This window comes from Bufo gargarizans, chromosome 6 (genome assembly GCF_014858855.1).
Source record: "Bufo gargarizans isolate SCDJY-AF-19 chromosome 6, ASM1485885v1, whole genome shotgun sequence".
NCBI lineage: Eukaryota > Metazoa > Chordata > Amphibia > Anura > Bufonidae > Bufo > Bufo gargarizans.
The window spans coordinates 71,435,987-71,450,867 of record NC_058085.1 but is presented as its reverse complement, the minus strand read 5'-3'; the positions used below and the strand labels follow the sequence as shown (position 1 = coordinate 71,450,867).

General features: G+C 45.1%; 1 protein-coding gene across 1 annotated transcript in view; it reads right to left on the bottom strand.

Annotated features, from left to right (window-relative positions):
• Positions 1–14,881, bottom strand: part of LOC122941976 (BPI fold-containing family B member 6-like) — a 44,603-nt gene that overhangs the window by 28,157 nt on the left and 1,565 nt on the right. The window contains exons 2-3 of the mRNA XM_044299471.1: positions 11,017–11,128; positions 6,290–6,394 (exon numbers count right to left, since the gene is read on the bottom strand). Of these exons, the coding sequence (XP_044155406.1) occupies positions 6,290–6,394; positions 11,017–11,128 (217 nt within the window). The remainder of the gene's footprint in view (positions 1–6,289; positions 6,395–11,016; positions 11,129–14,881) is intronic.

The window sequence follows — 14,881 nt, the reverse complement described above, 5'->3', positions numbered from 1 at the left end:
CATTGGGCCAAATAATATATTTGTTGTTGTGGTGAACCATAACAATGAGAAAAACATCTAGTAAGGGACGCGGACGTGGACATGGTCGTGGTGGTGTTAGTGGACCCTCTGGTGCTGGGAGAGGACGTGGCCGTTCTGCCACATCCACACGTCCTAGTGTACCAACTACCTCAGGTCCCAGTAGCCGCCAGAATTTACAGCGATATATGGTGGGGCCCAATGCCGTTCTAAGGATGGTAAGGCCTGAGCAGGTACAGGCATTAGTCAATTGGGTGGCCGACAGTGGATCCAGCACGTTCACATTATCTCCCACCCAGTCTTCTGCAGAAAGCGCACAGATGGCGCCTGAAAACCAACCCCATCAGTCTGTCACATCACCCCCATGCATACCAGGGAAACTGTCTCAGCCTCAAGTTATGCAGCAGTCTCTTATGCTGTTTGAAGACTCCGCTGGCAGGGTTTCCCAAGGGCATCCACCTAGCCCTTCCCCAGCGGTGAAAGACATAGAATGCACTGACGCACAACCACTTATGTTTCCTGATGATGAGGACATGGGAATACCACCTCAGCATGTCTCTGATGATGACGAAACACAGGTGCCAACTGCTGCGTCTTTCTGCAGTGTGCAGACTGAACAGGAGGTCAGGGATCAAGACTGGGTGGAAGACGATGCAGGGGACGATGAGGTCCTAGACCCCACATGGAATGAAGGTCGTGCCACTGACTTTCACAGTTCGGAGGAAGAGGCAGTGGTGAGACCGAGCCAACAGCGTAGCAAAAGAGGGAGCAGTGGGCAAAAGCAGAACACCCGCCGCCAAGAGACTCCGCCTGCTACTGACCGCCGCCATCTGGGACCGAGCACCCCAAAGGCAGCTTCAAGGAGTTCCCTGGCATGGCACTTCTTCAAACAATGTGCTGACGACAAGACCCGAGTGGTTTGCACGCTGTGCCATCAGAGCCTGAAGCGAGGCATTAACGTTCTGAACCTGAGCACAACCTGCATGACCAGGCACCTGCATGCAAAGCATGAACTGCAGTGGAGTAAACACCTTAAAACCAAGGAAGTCACTCAGGCTCCCCCTGCTACCTCTTCTGCTGCTGCCGCCTCGGCCTATTCTGCTGCTGCCGCCTCGGCCTCTTCCTCCGCCTCTGGAGGAACGTTGGCACCTGCCGCCCAGCAAACAGGGGATGTACCACCAACACCACCACCACCACCTCCGTCACCAAGCGTCTCAACCATGTCACACGCCAGCGTTCAGCTCTCCATCTCACAAACATTTGATAGAAAGCGTAAATTCCCACCTAGCCACCCTCGATCCCTGGCCCTGAATGCCAGCATTTCTAAACTACTGGCCTATGAAATGCTGTCATTTAGGCTGGTGGACACAGACAGCTTCAAACAGCTCATGTCGCTTGCTGTCCCACAGTATGTTGTTCCCAGCCGGCACTACTTCTCCAAGAGAGCCGTGCCTTCCCTGCACAACCAAGTATCCGATAAAATCAAGTGTGCACTGCGCAACGCCATCTGTAGCAAGGTCCACCTAACCACAGATACGTGGACCAGTAAGCACGGCCAGGGACGCTATATCTCCCTAACTGCACACTGGGTAAATGTAGTGGCAGCTGGGCCCCAGGCGGAGAGCTGTTTGGCGCACGTCCTTCCGCCGCCAAGGATCGCAGGGCAACATTCTTTGCCTCCTGTTGCCACCTCCTCCTTCTCGGCTTCCTCCTCCTCTTCTTCCACCTGCTCATCCAGTCAGCCACACACCTTCACCACCAACTTCAGCACAGCCCGGGGTAAACGTCAGCAGGCCATTCTGAAACTCATATGTTTGGGGGACAGGCCCCACACCGCACAGGAGTTGTGGCGGGGTATAGAACAACAGACCGACGAGTGGTTGCTGCCGGTGAGCCTCAAGCCCGGCCTGGTGGTGTGTGATAATGGGCGAAATCTCGTTGCAGCTCTGGGACTAGCCAATTTGACGCACATCCCTTGCTTGGCGCATGTGCTGAATTTGGTGGTGCAGAAGTTCATTCACAACTACCCCGACATGTCAGAGCTGCTGCATAAAGTGCGGGCCGTCTGTTCGCGCTTCCGGCGTTCACATCCTGCTGCTGCTCGCCTGTCTGCGCTACAGCGTAACTTCGGCCTTCCCGCTCACCGCCTCATATGCGACGTGCCCACCAGGTGGAACTCCACCTTGCACATGCTGGACAGACTGTGCGAGCAGCAGCAGGCCATAGTGGAGTTTCAGCTGCAGCACGCACGGGTCAGTCGCACTACAGAACAGCACCACTTCACCACCAATGACTGGGCCTCCATGCGAGACCTGTGTGCCCTGTTGCGCTGTTTCGAGTACTCCACCAACATGGCCAGTGGCGATGACACCGTTATCAGCGTTACAATACCACTTCTATGTCTCCTTGAGAAAACACTTAGGGCGATGATGGAAGAGGAGGTGGCCCAGGAGGAGGAGGAGGAGGAGGAGGAAGAGGGGTCATTTTTAGCACTTTCAGGCCAGTCTCTTCGAAGTGACTCAGAGGGAGGTTTTTGGCAACAGCAGAGGCCAGGTACAAATGTGGCCAGCCAGGGCCCACTACTGGAGGACGAGGAGGACGAGGATGAGGAGGAGGTGGAGGAGGATGAGGATGAAGCATGGTCACAGCGGGGTGGCACCCAACGCAGCTCGGGTCCATCACTGGTGCGTGGCTGGGGGGAAAGGCAGGACGATGACGATACGCCTCCCACAGAGGACAGCTTGTCCTTACCCCTGGGCAGCCTGGCACACATGAGCGACTACATGCTGCAGTGCCTGCGCAACGACAGCAGAGTTGCCCACATTTTAACCTGTGCGGACTACTGGGTTGCCACCCTGCTGGATCCACGCTACAAAGACAATGTGCCCACCTTACTTCCTGCACTGGAGCGTGATAGGAAGATGCGCGAGTACAAGCGCACGTTGGTAGACGCGCTACTGAGAGCATTCCCAAATGTCACAGGGGAACAAGTGGAAGCCCAAGGCCAAGGCAGAGGAGGAGCAAGAGGTCGCCAAGGCAGCTGTGTCACGGCCAGCTCCTCTGAGGGCAGGGTTAGCATGGCAGAGATGTGGAAAACTTTTGTCAACACGCCACAGCTAACTGCACCACCACCTGATACGCAACGTGTTAGCAGGAGGCAACATTTCACTAACATGGTGGAACAGTACGTGTGCACACCCCTCCACGTACTGACTGATGGTTCGGCCCCATTCAACTTCTGGGTCTCTAAATTGTCCACGTGGCCAGAGCTAGCCTTTTATGCCTTGGAGGTGCTGGCCTGCCCGGCAGCCAGCGTTTTGTCTGAACGTGTATTCAGCACGGCAGGGGGCGTCATTACAGACAAACGCAGCCGCCTGTCTACAGCCAATGTGGACAAGCTGACGTTCATAAAAATGAACCAGGCATGGATCCCACAGGACCTGTCCGTCCCTTGTCCAGATTAGACATTAACTACCTCCCCATAACCATATATTATTGGACTCCAGGGCACTTCCTCATTCAATCCTATTTTTATTTTCATTTTACCATTATATTGCGAGGCTACCCAAAGTTGAATGAACCTCTCCTCTGCCTGTGTGCTAGGCCTAAATATATGCCAATGGACTGTTGCAGTGGTGGCTGACGTGAAGCCTCATTCTCTGCTATGACATGCAGACTGATTCTCTGCTGACATGAAGACAGATTCTCTGTTACGGGACCTCCCTCCTCTGCCTGGGTGCTGGGCCTAAATATATGCCAATGGACTGTTGCAGTGGTGGCTGACGTGAAGCCTCATTCTCTGCTATGACATGCAGACTAATTCTCTGCTGACATGAAGACAGATTCTCTGTTACGGGACCTCTCTCCTCTGCCTGTGTGTGCTGGGCCTAAATATATGCCAATGGACTGTTGCAGTGGTGGGTGACGTGAAGCCTCATTCTCTGCTATGACATGCAGACTGATTCTCTGCTGACATGAAGCCAGATTCGTCTGTTACGGGACCTCTCTGCTCTGCCTGTGTGCTAGGCCTAAATATATGCCAATGGACTGTTGCAGTGGTGGGTGACGTGAAGCCTCATTCTCTGCTATGACATGCAGACTGATTCTCTGCTGACATGAAGACAGATTCTCTGTTACGGGACCTCTCTCCTCTGCCTGTGTGTGCTGGGCCTAAATATATGCCAATGGACTGTTGCAGTGGTGGCTGACGTGAAGCCTCATTCTCTGCTATGACATGCAGACTGATTCTCTGCTGACATGAAGCCAGATCGTCTGTTACGGGACCTCTCTGCTCTGCCTGTGTGCTAGGCCTAAATATATGCCAATGGACTGTTGCAGTGGTGGGTGACGTGAAGCCTCATTCTCTGCTATGACATGCAGACTGATTCTCTGCTGACATGAAGACAGATTCTCTGTTACGGGACCTCCCTCCTCTGCCTGGGTGCTGGGCCTAAATATATGCCAATGGACTGTTGCAGTGGTGGCTGACGTGAAGCCTCATTCTCTGCTATGACATGCAGACTAATTCTCTGCTGACATGAAGACAGATTCTCTGTTACGGGACCTCTCTCCTCTGCCTGTGTGTGTGCTGGGCCTAAATATATGCCAATGGACTGTTGCAGTGGTGGCTGACGTGAAGCCTCATTCTCTGCTATGACATGCAGACTGATTCTCTGCTGACATGAAGACAGATTCTCTGTTACGAGACCTCCCTCCTCTGCCTGGGTGCTGGGCCTAAATATATGCCAATGGACTGTTGCAGTGGTGGCTGACGTGAAGCCTCATTCTCTGCTATGGGACCTCTCTCCAATTGATTTTGGTTAATTTTTATTTATTTAATTTTTATTTTAATTCATTTCCCTATCCACATTTGTTTGCAGGGGATTTACCTACATGTTGCTGCCTTTTGCAGCCCTCTAGCTCTTTCCTGGGCTGTTTTACAGCCTTTTTAGTGCCGAAAAGTTCGGGTCCCCATTGACTTCAATGGGGTTCGGGTTCGGGACGAAGTTCGGATCGGGTTCGGATCCCGAACCCGAACATTTCCGGGATGTTCGGCCGAACTTCTCGAACCCGAACATCCAGGTGTTCGCTCCACTCTAGTTACAGGCTCTCAGAATCGCAGCACAACGCTTCAGTTTTGTCCCCATTCATTGCCAACATAGTGCACTAGAATGCATTCCGATACGGTTTGTTGCGCTCCCATAACGCATAAAAAACCGCTGCAAGCAACATTTATGTGTGCGGCATGGGACACTGAAGAAGCCGGCAACAAAAGCATGTAAGTCAATGGTGCCGAATCCAGCGCCCATTGACTTACAATGGATTTAGTGCCGGATCCGGTTTCTTCATTTGCAATATAATACAACCGGATCCATTCAGAAGAGATGCAGGCGGTTGTATTATTATAACTGAAGAGTTTTGCTGTGGTTTCGAGATCCCATGGATCTCAAAACCGGACAGCCGGATCTCAAAACCGGACAGCAAAAACCTAGATGTGAAAGTAGCCTAATACCTGAACATATTATAAGGTCAAGACCTGATAATGGAATTACAACAGTAAAATAAGGCTGGGTTCAAATCATGTTTTTGTCATATGTTTAACGTATGCAAAAAATATATACAGTACTATATGATGTTTGATTTTTATCTTTTACATTATTCATGGGATAAGTTCCCAGTCCACCCCTGAGTAGGCATCATCATTAGAGATGAGCGATTCGCAAAAACGGATCACAAACTGAAAAATGGAACGGAAAATGGAAACACTACGGAAACAAAACAAAAAATGGGAAAAACTGATCCGTTTAAAACGGACCGCAAAACCATACGGTCATGTGCAGGACGCCAAAAGGCTAGAGCAATCAGACCTTTCACTTTTTAATTGGCCACTTTCGGCACAATTATTTGGCACTGTATGCTATGGTCATCTGTGCACTATATAAGTGTTCCTCAACTCCAGTCCTCAGGACCACCTGGCGGACATGTTTTCAGGATTTCCTTAATATTCAGCAGGTGATAGAATTAGTGTCAATGCATCAGGACTTACCACACGCATTAGTTATGTGGGATATTCCCAAATCATGACCGATAGGTGGGCCCTGAGGACTGGAGTTGGTCGAACACTGCACTATATGACTGTATTATTTAGAAGCTATATGGTACATCATATATTACATACACGTGTTGAGGTGCACAGTGGTAGATATTGAGCGTGAGCCTTCAACCTAATACTGGTTCTGATCATACAGGATGTTAACAATATTCCTCTTACCTTTTTCCACTGATTTCAATCTTGTTTGTTACAAACATCTGGATACCAATGCCTGGGAGGAGGTTCAGTGAAATCTTGGAGAATTCAAGCTTTTCCACCTTTATGCTGTAAGTAAATCATAAGTAGCTATTTTCAACTTCCTAACCAGCTATGCATACATAAGAAGGACCTGGGTGTACTGTACGTCTACTGTTAAACCATCCAAGGACAAGGAATATGGACTTTTCTGAAGAATACTATTCACTTATGGATTACTACTGATCATGGCTTTAGATATATAAAAACATATATTTAATAAAATGTTATGCTTTATCTATATGATTATATAATAAGAATCTTTATGTATATAGCGCCAACTTATTCCGCAGTGTTTTACAATCGGAAGGTTCATATACAAGGAAAATGATACGTTACACAGCAGCAAATAAGTCAGCAATAAACACAAGAGGAATGTGGGCCCTGCTCGCAAGAGCCCACAATCTATACAGTTCTGTACATACAGTCATGTGAAAAAATTAGGACACCCTTTGAAAGCATGTGGTTTTTTGTAACATTTTTAATAAAAGGTTATTTCATCTCCGTTTCAACAATACAGAGAGATTAAAGTAATCCGACTAAACAAAGAAAACTGAAGAAAAGTCTTTTCAAGATCTTCTGTAAATGTCATTCTACAAAAATGCCTATTCTAACTGAGGAAAAAGATAGGACACCCTCACATGTATTCCCTCTTAAATTGGCTCAGATCTCACACAGGTATATCACACCAGGTGCACATAATTAGTAGATCGTTACTCTGCATGTTGAATGAGGCTTGCCCTATTTAAACCTCAGACATTTAGTTTGGTGTGCTCCTGACTGTTGAAGTGAGAGTGAGCACCATGGTGAGAGCAAAAGAGCTGTCAGAGGACTTCAGAAAAAAGATTGTAGCAGCCTATGAGTCTGGGAAGGGATTTAAAAAGATCTCAAAAGATTTTGAAATCAGCCATTCCACTGTCCGGAAGATAGTCTACAAGTGGAGGGCTTTCAAAACAACTGCCAACATGCCCAGGACTGGTCGCCCCAGCAAGTTCACCCCAAGAGCAGACCGCAAGATGCTAAAAGAGGTCTCCAAAAACCCTAAAGTGTCATCTCGAGAACTACAGCAGGCTCTGGCTACTGTTGATGTAGAAGTACATGCCTCTACAATCAGAAAGAGACTGTACAAGTTTAACTTGCATGGGAGGTGTGCAAGGAGGAAACCTTTGCTTTCCAAGAGAAACATCGAGGCCAGACTGACATTTGCCAGAGATAAAGTTGACAAAGACCAGGACTTCTGGAATAATGTTCTTTGGACAGATGAGTCCAAAATTGAATTATTTGGACACAACAGCAGAGGACATGTTTGGCGTAAACCAAACACAGCATTCCAAGAAAAGAACCTCATACCAACTGTGAAGCATGGAGGTGGAAGTGTCATGGTTTGGGGCTGCTTTGCTGCAGCAGGACCTGGTCAGCTCACCATCATAGAATCCACGATGAATTCTACTGTGTATCAGAAGGTGCTTGAAGAACATGTGAGACCATCAGTTAGAAAATTAAAGCTGAAGCGGAACTGGACCATGCAACATGACAATGACCCAAAACATACTAGTAAATCAACCAAAGATTGGCTGAAAAAGAAGAAATGGAGAGTCCTGGAATGGCCAAGTCAAAGTCCAGATTTGAATCCCATTGAGATGCTGTGGGGTGACTTGAAAAGGGCTGTACGTGCAAGAAACCCCTCAAACATCTCACAGCTGAAAAAGTTCAGCATTGAGGAGTGGGGTAAAATTTCCTCAGACCGATGTCGAAGACTGGTAGATGGCTACAAGAACCGTCTCACTGCAGTTATTTCAGCCAAAGGAGGTAACACTCGCTATTAGGGGCAAGGGTGTCCTATCTTTTTCCTCAGTTAGAATAGGCATTTTTGTAGAATGACATTTACAGAAGATCTTGAAAAGACTTTTCTTCAGTTTTCTTTGTTTAGTTGGATTACTTTAATCTCTCTGTATTGTTGAAACGGAGATGAAATAACCTTTTATTAAAAATGTTACAAAAAACCACATGCTTTCAAAAGGTGTCCTAATTTTTTCACATGACTGTATATCACTCCCCACTATTTTGTCTTTTTGATGTTTCCACACTGATAAGAATAATTATAATGTTTTGATTTGTTATAGAAAACACCTATTATTTATGACTTGTTATGATATTTAGGGATCAATTGGGGTATTAATACCCTCATATATGATTTTTAATCTACACTTTTGTTTATATAAGTAAGCCCTTCTCCACCGCCCCATGTAAATTTACATCTGAGGCCGCTAGGGGCCTGCTTTTTTTATATGTATGAGATCGATAATAAGATCAATCACATACATTGAAACCCCTCAGGTGCGATGGTTAAATGTGACGGCATCTGGGATGTTAAAAGAGGCCAATTCATCGTTTTTGGGGCCTTACATGGTATCTATCAATCGCCCTGCAAAATATGAGCCCTCACACAGCTCCGTATATAAAAATAAAAAGTTATGGGGGTCAGAATACGGCGATGCAAAGAATTATTTTTTTCCAGTTTTTATTTATTTATTTTTTGTCAGTATTAAAACGCAAGAAGGTATTGTTGTAATCATGCTGACCCAGAGAATGGAAGTAACAGGTCAGTGTTACCGCATAGGAAACACTGTAAAAACAAAACCTGTAATACTGTGGCAGAATTGTGTTTTTTTTAAAATAATTTTATCTCATTTAGAATTTCCCTGCTTCCCACTACATTGTATGCAACCATAAATGGTGTCAAAAAACAAGCCATAATACAGCTCTGTTAATGGAAAAATAAAAACATTATGGTTTTTGGAAAGCTGGGAGTAAAAAGCAAAAGTAAAAAAAATGGAAAATCACCCGGTCATGAAGGGGTTAATGTATGCATCCTTGGTGTAATTGATAGGTAGTATATAAGTATATGCAGAGAGCAACTGAGGAGCCTGTGCAGAGGATGGGAGTGGTAGTGGCCCTGATGAGATGATGTATCCTGGTGTACTCCCTCAGGCCGTTACTCCCTGGGGATTGGTGCAGTAAAAAGGTGGTCAGAAGTAGAAGATTAGAAGTCTCTGCAAAACAGAAGTTGTAGTACATCCAGCATTTTTTTTTCCAGATGATGAGGTATTGTGGCTGGCCAAGTGGCAGATAATGACACCTTTGGTATGCTATATTGCTGACGTTTCTCTCCTGAGATTCAAGCTGTAAGCTGGTACTTGCGTCTGTAGGTGTCCACTGGGTGCAAATACAGACTTTTATGAGTTGACCAGGTTTGGATGTGATCTAGGTGATGGGTGTCTGAGCCGTAGTCCCTCACCTGCATCAGGGTCTGTATAGCTATGGTTGGTGGTTACTCTGCTGACTGTAAATGCTGTAGCTTTGAAGATATCTGGAGTTTTAGTATTCTTGCAGTCTCTATGGAGCAGTGGTCTCACAGATCAGCGCATCGAATGCTGTTCCCCTAAGACCATTGAAACAGGAGCACTTGGATGTCTCTCTTCCCTATTATAGCTAGAAATCCCCTTCCTGACAAATAAATCGGACCAGCCCACTTTTACCAAGAGGGGAGGAATAGAGTGGTTAACCCCATTTCTAGTACCAACCAATGCCAAACATACCTTATCTGCTGATGTACAGGGTATATAAGAACACAGGAAAACTAAAAAAGAATTGCAGGTACTCCTAGTTGTAGATTTTGCAGACACTAAAGAAGGCTGCCTGATATTCAAAAAGTTAGGTCTGCCTATTTTGTCGAAACAATGTCACTTTTTTCTATAGGTTGTGTCTGGTATTGCAGCTCAGCCCAATTCAGTTAAATAGAGCTGAGCTGCCATACAGGACATGAGCCAAAAAACAACTGCACCAAAACAGCAGCTGTGCTAAAAAGAAAAAGATAATAATTCTGGTTTGCCTAATTTAGTAAATGCGTTTATTCCTCTTAAAATTTTAATTCTGGGTAATTTTTCTAAGTACTAGAAAGTCCTAGAAATGTATAAATAGTGTACATTAACCTTGTGTGTCCCTACACAATGTGGCACTGGCAGCACTGACTGGACAGTGTCAGGGCATGCAGGGACATTCCTACAACTGGCCACGTCCAGCTATCAATTTTTCCATAGATTTCCTGGAGGAATAACAAAGGAATTAAAGAAGATGCACCAGAATTGTTATTTTATGGAGAATACAATTTTTTTTTACTAAAACTGGCATGTCAGAAGTATCAGGACCTCTTTACTAAATCCATTGGTCGCTAATAGGGATGAGCGAACCCAAACAGGTTCCGGTTCGATATTCAGGTTGTGTACGGATTCTGTTATAACTGAAAATAATGGAATTCTTAGATGGAATGCAAAATGAAAGCCTTTAAGAGGCATTCCGATTTGATCCATCATAATAGAAGTCTATGGCCAAGCATAACGGAAACCAGACGGATACGTTATACTTGGCCATAGACTTCTATTATGACGGTTCAAAACGGAATGCCTCTTAAAGGCTTCCATTTTGCATTCCATCTAAGAATTCCATTATTTTCAGTTATAACAGAATTCCTATACAACCCGAACACCGTACCCGAACCTGTAAAGTTTGAGTTTGCTCATCCCTAGTCACTAACCTACATACACATGCAGATGAAATAAGCTTCACATTCAAAAACTTTAATATTCACTTACTCTTTAATACCCTTCACTGGGCTTTTAGCCCCTTTGCCAAGGGCTTTCTTAGCTTGTTTTGAATCCGCCATTTTCCTTAACATGCTTGTGTCTGCCAGAATTTCGGTCACAACTGTAAGAGTGGACATTAGCCAAAATGATATCTACAAGTCAGACACGGTGGAGGCACAAACAGCACATGATGACAACATGGACATTGTCTTACAAGAGAAGAACATTTAGGGCATTTGAGGAAGTTATTTATTGGGTCCATCAATAGGGGAGAAAGAAAAAGTGGAATAACTGTCCATGGCAACCAATCCACTCCTACCTCTCATTTTCCAGAATCCTTTTGGCAAAATGATTGGTGGCCAAGGGCACTACTCCACTTTTAATTTGCACCAGATTGGATACTTCTAAATACACATACAATAGAGATGACTGAATTTCTTAAATGTAAATTTCTGTCCAATTCTGGTCGATTCGACTGACTGATTTGATTCTGGTGTGAATAAATTTAATCCAAGTCGAAAGCTGTGGCAACAGTCCGTGCCCACCACCTGCTGGTGGGCATGGCCACCAACTTGCTTACCAACTCCATTGCTCCAGTGGCCCAGTCCCATCAGCATCCCTCTGTTCCTGGATGGTGGTCCTAGCCCCTAGAGAATTGCTGTACTCCCATGCAAGCTGAGAAGAGAGTGCATGTGGTCTCTCTGACTCTTAATGGGAATGAGCGTGCACAAAAGCAAATGTAGTGAGGGACGTTAAAAATAGAACAAAAAAAGTTTATTGATGATAATAAAGATAAGATAGCAAAACACAGGTGTATGACCTAAAACCATAGAATATCATGGGCTAACTAGGGTCGGATAGCTAATTAGGGAGGTCCACTAGGATTACCTTGGTATGGCGCTGGTGTAGCATACAATACCAATCAGTATGTGGACACTATAAGATATCCAGACCCAATTTTCAGAGGTCCAACCCACATTGAGTGGTATGTAGTCTATAATGTGTGTATAGCCAATATAACCTAAATGCCCAATGGAAGAACTAAGTAAACTGGTTGGACCGCTAACCCAGAGGATAAGACCCTTATAATAGATGTATAACATTGGGGGATACATGGCAATGTAAAGTATATTCTGCCACTATGTCCCAAATATTCTAATTAGGGTAAAACCTCTGGGCTGGAACAAAATACTCAGCACAGAATGCCTTCACCGCAAAGCAAGTTATTGCTGGATACAGAATTCTCAAACGGGATGGCCGTGCACTGCTGCCATCCACTGAGGACACTGACTATGGTGCCGCGCTCGGGCCAGTGAGAGGAACAGCTGATGTGGCTCATACCCAGCCAAACATCAGCACCCCCAGCCAGAGTATAGATCAACTAAGGCTCGAGGGCGTTTCTGTACACAGTGTAGTGCTCTTCCTCAGGAGCTGATTATACATAAGCTTAAAGCCTGCCTAAGCCGTACACCTCTAGTTTGCACGCCGACTCTCAATTGGAATCTTTGGGACATAGTGGCAGAATAAACATTACATTGCCACGTATCCCCCAATGGTATACATCTATTATTAGGGTCTTAACCTCTGGGTTAGTGGTCCAACCGGTTTACTTAGTTCTTCCAGTTCTTTCTTTGTGATGAAGTAAATCATCATAAATCGAATTTCTTTGTGAAATTCGGCTCATTTCTAGTTCCAACCCTGAGCTGATCACCCTAAGTTTGGACTATTTAGCGGATTGACATACTTTGCCTGCCCTGATCTCAGCCTGTCCCTGACTACATTTAGTTTGATTCCTTGGTGCTCTACATTGGGGTGTCTTGACTCCAATGGGTCAGCAGTCTCTGGAACAGAAACTACGCCAAGAAGTATCAGCCTAGTGGTTCCCATGCAGCAGAGTCCAGATCCCTGTGCAGGGCTTAAAGGGTGAAGACCTCTTGGACCACTTCAGTAATGCCTTCATGAGTAGCCCCAAGTTAAATTGGTTCAAGTGACACAACAGATCCACATCTATTTCATCACAGTGTCCTAATTGCCTGTAAAAAAGTATCTTGCTACCTCTTTCTCTCTCTCTCTCTCTCTCTCTCACACATATATACAGTAGTTACGTATAGTTAATACAGTTGAAAAAAGACATAAGTCATCAAATTCAAAAAAGGGATAGGTGGGGACACAAATCCCATAAGGAAGTAAGACTCTACACATTTTCATTAGCATTAATGTCATTTACTCTTAAGAATTAATCTAAACCCTTTGTAAAGATATCCATTGTCCTGGTGGTGACCATGTCCAGAGGTAGTCTATACCACAGATTTAGGCCCCTTTCACACGGGCGAGTATTCCGCGCGGGTGCAATGCGTGAGTTGAACGCATTGCACCCGCACTGAATCCGGACCCATTCATTTCTATGGGGCTGTGCACATGAGCGGTGATTTTCACGCATCACTTGTGTGTTGCGTGAAAATCGCAGCATGCTCCTCTTTGTGCGTTTTTCACGTAACGCAGGCTCCATAGAAATGAATGGGGTTGCATGAAAATCGCAAGCATCTGCAAGCAAGTGCGGATGCGTTGCGATTTTCATGCACGGTTGCTAGGAGACGATCAGGATGGAGACCCGATCATTATTATTTTCCCTTATAGCATGGTTATAAGGGAAAATAATAGCATTCTGAATACAGAATGCATAGTACAATAGCGTTGGAGGGATTAATAAATAAAAAAATAATAATTAACTCACCTTAATCCACTTGATCGCACAGCCGGCATCTCTTCTATCTTCTTATTTGCTGTGTGCAGGAAAATGGACCTGTGGTGATGTAACTCCAGTCATCACATGATCCATCACCATGGTAAAAGATCATGTGACGGACCATGTGATGACCGGAGTGACGTCACCACAGGTCCTTTTTCCTGCACACAGCAAATAAGAAGACAGAAGAGAAGCCGGGCTGTGCGATCAAGTGGACTAAGGAGAGTCTTAGTCTACTTGATTTTATTTATTTTTAACCCCTCCAGCACTATTATACTCTGCATTCTGTATTCAGAATGCTATTATTTTCCCTTATAACCATGTTATAAGGGAAAATAATACAATCTACAGAACACCGATCCCAAGCCCGAACTTCTGTGAAGAAGTTCGGGTTTGGGTACCAAACATGCCGATTTTTCTCACGCGTGTGCAAAACGCATTACAATGTTTTGCACTCGCGCGGAAAAATCAGTGCATGTTCCCGCAACGCACCCGCACCTTTTCCCGCAACGCCCGTGTGAAACCAGCCTTACAGTTCTTACAGTAAAGTAGCTTTGATGCTTCTGGAGACTGACCTTCTTTTTCTCCAGACGGAGGCAGTGCCCCCTTGTCTTTTGAGGGTATTTTACATGGAACAGTTTTTCACCACATTTTTTGTACTGGCCCATTTATATATTTGCATAGGTTAATCACGTCCCTCCATCTCTTAAGAGTAAGACTGATGAATGTGGACATTACAAATCCATGTGGTTCCTCCACACCATTCAGATACATCATATGACACATCTAGAAAATTGGCTTGGCTTCCACTCAACAGAAGTCATGTTGACATCAGTGTTCACAGGGTCTAAAACTAAAAGCTTGTCATATAAATGGGATATCCGGCACTCAAGGAGAGTGATGCTAAAAACATCATTTATTGAAAAATCCTTTAAAAAAATACATGACACAGAGCCCTGGTCATATAGCTGACATGTTTCGAACCTAGTTGCAATGGTTCTTACTCAAAGCATATGATAGGATTATCAGATACCCATTAAATACCCATCAAATACAATTTGCAAATACACCTGTGTTGGATGAGAAATTCCTTTGTTAACCATACAAATACTGTACAATAACATAGTA